Source organism: Limulus polyphemus, unplaced genomic scaffold (assembly GCF_000517525.1).
Source record: "Limulus polyphemus unplaced genomic scaffold, Limulus_polyphemus-2.1.2 Scaffold3710, whole genome shotgun sequence".
Classification (NCBI taxonomy): Eukaryota; Metazoa; Arthropoda; class Merostomata; order Xiphosura; family Limulidae; genus Limulus; species Limulus polyphemus.
Genome location: NW_013669320.1, coordinates 33,361 through 38,962, shown reverse-complemented (window position 1 = coordinate 38,962; position 5,602 = coordinate 33,361). Strand labels below are relative to the sequence as shown.

Sequence of the window (5,602 nt, the reverse complement as noted above, 5' to 3'; positions counted from 1 at the left end):
GTATCAGTAGTACTTGAAGATTCAATTAAGTCAACTTGTGCAATAAAGCTTGAAATTAATAATATGATTAACGTTTAAAATGCACAATAAAAAATTTGTTTGTCCAAAGGCCAAGATTAAAAGACTCTGCATGTTTCAGAAGTTTTATTAAAGTAAATGTCAATTTCGTCTCTCTTGTCAACAAAGCCCCAAGTGACACAGTGGTATTTTTGCGGACTTAAACAGTTTTCGATACCCGTGGTGGGCGGAGCCCAGATAGCCTTTTGTGTAGCTTTGTTCTTAATGACAAACAACAACAACTTGTCAACAAAATCGTGCGCATGAATAAAGAGTTGGAGTGAAACTTCACTGATTGCTTTAACCTCAGTAGTTAGTTAGGTTTGTTGTTTGTTGTTAAGCACAAAGTTACACAATGGGCTATCTGTATTGTGTCCAATACAGGGATCCAACCCCGAATTTTAGCGTCACAAGCCCTTAATTTTACCGCGGAAGAAAGGAAGGTTGGAGAGGCTAGTCTGTACTGATTCTCACTGTGCCAAATATTATCCCTATCAACAATTGGTAAAGCTAGTTTTTAGTTAGTTCTTTATGTTTCTTTTATGCCAAGCTATTGGTAAATCTTAAGTTTGAGTTATTATTGATTGATCAGTGAGGTGATTAAATTCATGGTGTGTGTGTGTACGAGAGTACAAACAAAACACGCTCTTCTTTCATTATACTTATAGGTTAGGTAACAACAATTCGAACAATGATGATGTAACATCATGAATCATATTCCACTGTTATTATATTTAAAATCAAGTAGTTAGTACCTACTATACGATATCGTGAAATATCTAACATCATTATGAATTTAACGGTAATATAGAATAAATATTGCAGTTTTGTTATGCATATCATTAATTGTTAATAATAAAGAGATCTTTTTGTTGGATATACGATATAGATTTTAGGCGACTTCGCACGATCTGCTCACCTGTTGCAGGGAAGATCTAACCGTATTGGTTTGTGTGTCCCTTCAACCTGTACTCACCAGGACGTCGATAAAGTTGCACATGTTGGTAAGGCTTAGACATATAAAAATGTCATAAGTATCACGTATTTAGTCTTACAATTTGTTTGTTTTTTTAATAGAATCAAGGTTCATTACTAGGAAAACAATTAAATTTGTATTAAACTTTAGTTAATACATTTATTAGATTAATTGAATTTTGTTGAATTTATATAAAAAAAAGTTTAAACTCTGGCTTTAACTAAAACTGAATGGTAGATTTTTAATTAAGAGAAGCCAATTGTAAATTTGCTAATGAGAAATCTTAACTAAAACGTTGTTAACTCTATCTCACTCGTATGAATTGGTCAGATAACATTCTAACATCGGTTATCAATATAACAGAAGTGACTTGGTTGAGCATCTTGAAACTTGAGATATAAGAGCTTAATCTAATTCGAGGCTGACCAGACCTTGTTTGAAAATATGTTATTTCCCAAATCATTTAATTTTGTATATATTTTTTGGTGTAGAATGCTGACCTAATTTACACTATATAATGTTGGAACTGAAATGTATAGCTGTCCTAGCTAGGCCTACTTTATGGTATAGAAAGTGACGTTTATTTAGTGTCCGATGATGCATTTTATATTCGGGTATGTTATTCGAAAGTTTTAATAGGAATACTTTCATGGTCAATATTTAGCTTTTCAAGATGCATTACACGTCTCAGTTCCCCAATGTGACGTAAAGGAAGAACTAAACTTGTCAGCTGAGCAGATTGGAGTTTTGTAAGTAGTAATTTACAGTTTTCATGTCAATAGATAATCAGAAGTTTCCAGTAGGCCAGTAAATATTTTTCTAAATCTTTGGGAATAGCTTCTAATTTCCATCACTCTCCGTAAATGTCAAACAAATCTCATCCAAGGTTGCTTTTTAAGGTAATTTTCAGTTTGTTTGTTTGTATCGAAGCGCAAAGCTACACAATAGGCTGTCTGCACCGTACTCACTGTAGGTATCAAAATCTGATTTAGCTTCTTAAGCCCTCCAGCTTACAATTACGCTACTAGGCCTACATACTTTTAAGAATTAATAAAAGTTTCCGTGTTGTCACTTCCTAAGTTTAATCAGATGAATATCTAATGTTATTCTGTTTATAAAATGAATTTGTTTTTTATAGACTTTAGTCAATTAAAAAATGCTAACTTAATATATGTTACAGGAAAATATCGCTTATAATCACATCTAGTACAGCACTTGTCTCTCAGTCTGAGAGTCGCGGGTTCGAATCCCGTCACAAAACATGCTCACTCTTCCAGCCGTTGGGGTGTTATAATGTGACAGTCAATCCCATTATTCGTTAGTAAAAGAGTAGCCTAAGAGTTTGCAGTAGGAGATGTTGACTAATTGTCTTCTCTCTAGTCTATCACTTCAAAACTACTCGACGGCTAGCGCAGACAGCACATCTAGTAGTAATGTTTAACTTTTATAATTTGTAAGCTTTCTAAAGCGTAGTTATAATTGTTGGAGTTAATGAAAAAGAAGATTTTATTTATTTTCTAAAATGTCAACTTACACAATATTCTACAAACTATTTTATCGTTATAAATACAAGGTGTACGGAAAGCACCTAAAGAGATTTACTGACAAATATATCTGAGTATGTAAAGCATTAAACTTATACAATGGTGGACGCGTGGAGAATGTAACAATTGCTCAACTGGCATAGGTAAAAGTATCTAATTTGTAGAAATTCCCGGATTATTAGTAAAAATACTTTATACCTTGATCACAAACCACTAAGCCTATTAAAATGAATTTAGCAGTAAATTCATATAACACTATTTAACAAAAATATGACATTCTTTTATAACTTTTAAAACAATTAAACAAGTTTTCAAAATTAGGAATCGTCTTGATTCTGTTTTTTATCATTTTTTGTTTTAAAATGTGAATAACTTTAAAAGAAAATGTAAGCTATTGTTGTTTCACTATATTAACGTTAAGTCTTAAGGTCATTTTATATAATGGAGTACGAGTTTATAGCTACTATATTAAACATTGGCAGAAAACTGGAAGAGTATTTACCAAACGAATTACACTTAGTGATCAAAATAAATGCTCACAAAAAAAGTGGTAAAACACTTATTCCATTTATAATGTGTCAATTCATTTTGTGTCATGTTTCTCGTGACTCACTCCTAAATCTGAGAGTGAATTTGGCATTAGTCACATTCAACCTGAGTCCAACATGAAACATCATATTATCATACATATAGTATAAAATACTCTCTGCAATTGAAAAACCACGAATCAAACATTTTACATACTTCCAAGAACTATAGGCCTTAACAAAGTTCGGTTTTGAGCAAAAATGTTACATTCACTAGTTAGGCTTATAATTTACACAGTTTCCTATAAATAATTCTTGGTATTACAGTGAGATGTATATTACGTTTTACTTATTAAAGATGTTTTTGTTCTTCATTCCTTTATATGTTATTTATCTTAAGTATACCAATCTTGTGCTTAACATGATAGCACACTTGTTGTTAACTAATAAACTTGTACTGTAAACTTATCAAAAATTTATATTTTATTTTTGCAAACTGTAAGATAAATAAAGCTGATTAGACTCTGAAAAATAAATTAAACACGTAATCGCATAACTACTTTAATAGGGATTTTTTTTGGTATTTTAATTACCTTAATAAAAATATTATTAAAACTTAATCTGAGACATTTTATAACCGATATTTATTTCATCAATTGTAACATCACCTATGTATACATATATATTGTGAGTGCAATAGATGGCAATATTTGATTTTGCTTAAAGCTAACAATTGCACCACTTATTAGGAGTCTGCTTGGAACACTTCTACTGCTGGTGGTTTCAGGTACAACGTTAGATTTATGGAAACAGTACCAACCTGATAAACAAACACTGAACCCTAAGAAGACAAAATGTTGGCAAGGTGAGTGATTGAGTTACTACAGTTTTAAGGACGCTCTGCTGTGATAATTCTGTCTGATTAACGTGGAATATGTACAGATTTTCTTTGGAATTGTTCTTCATGAATCTGTAGAATTTCACCTCCGCGAAATTTTTGTACCGTGATTCTGTTTAACACAGTGTATTAGTAGTATGTTGAATACAGATTATAATAATTCATTATCACAGAAAAACGGATATCATAAGCCCTCGTTCTTAGTTTAACTTCCCTTATATATATATAAAAGATTGTTTCAACTTTAACGAACTAGTACTTTTGTCCCACCTTGTTGAGACAAAACGTTAATTCTAAAGAAAGATCTTAACTTCTAACACAACAGGTTACAAATCAAAAAAATTAAACGTCATTTCTTTTCTTGTTTTGTTATTCAGCAATGAGCTTCGAAGTTTTAAAGGCGTTTTCTCTCTACACCAATGGAAAACAGATGCTGAACACCAACGTTGGTTCAGGAAATCTTGGAGCCCTACATGGTATCCGTTTCTTTACAATGGCGTGGGTTATCTTAGCCCATACCTACATAATGCCTCCTATGAGGATGTACAGTGAGTATCATGAAGAACGTATATAAACACAGCTTACTATGTAATTACGTACTTTTCAATGTCGATAAACTTCAATATATGCAAAAAACTATTTCCAATAGAAAATCAATATTTAATTTTGAATTTGAACTCATTGAAAAATTAGTCAACGTAACAAACCAAATTATCATTTTTCATTTTACAAAATTAATAACTTTTTCTGTTTACGATATTTAAAATTTTTTTAGTTATTTCCACTATTACTCTCAAAAGTATGAATTGTTTTGAGGGTTTGTACTAGCAAACCCACTATTACAACGTTTCCCAAAGTATGGTGAGCGGCCCGGTACCGGTCTTTACAAAATATAAAAACACCGCATTATCCTATGAATATCGCGCAACAATCATGAACTCAATATGACGCTACTTGACATATGCTGAAACTAACATCTCAGATGCAACTTTTGTAGCAATTAAAGAACATCTATTGGGGCTATCATCAAGCTTAAATGAATATTTTCCTCCAATTGATGCCAGTAAAATATGGATTAGGGACCCGTTTACTGTTAACCCGAAAAAATGAAGAAATCTTACAATTAAATGAATCAGAAGTGGATTCATTAACTGAACTTTCCTCTGACACCGTCTTGAAACAGAATTTTTATAAACTCCTATTGATTAATTTTTGGCTGAGTTGTCGATATGAATATGCAGAGTTATCTGAAAAAGCGGTCAGATTCCTAATGCCTTTCGTTACGACATATAAGTGTGAAACTATCTTCTCCTGTTTAGTTTTCTTAATAACAAGTATAGAAATAGATTAAATGTCGAACCAGATTTGAGGGTTAAATTAACTTCCTTTCTTCCTGACGTTATGTAATAACAAACAACATCATTCTTTACTTTAGCGAGTTTTCTTTTCATGATTCACAATGTTGTATAGTTCGTTTGTTTATTGTAATTTCGCGCAAAGCTACACGAAGGCTATCTGCGCTAGCCGTCCCTAATTTAGCAGTGTTAGACTAGAGGGAAGGTAGCTAGTCATCACCACCCACCGCCAACTCTTGGGCTAC

General features: G+C 32.1%; 1 protein-coding gene across 1 annotated transcript in view; it reads left to right on the top strand.

Annotated features, from left to right (window-relative positions):
* The window catches only part of LOC106469891 (nose resistant to fluoxetine protein 6-like), a 27,702-nt gene that overhangs the window by 6,311 nt on the left and 15,789 nt on the right, over positions 1-5,602 (top strand). Inside the window, exons 3-6 of the mRNA XM_013930411.2 lie at positions 947-1,061; positions 1,698-1,782; positions 3,854-3,969; positions 4,380-4,550. Of these exons, the coding sequence (XP_013785865.1) occupies positions 947-1,061; positions 1,698-1,782; positions 3,854-3,969; positions 4,380-4,550 (487 nt within the window). The remainder of the gene's footprint in view (positions 1-946; positions 1,062-1,697; positions 1,783-3,853; positions 3,970-4,379; positions 4,551-5,602) is intronic.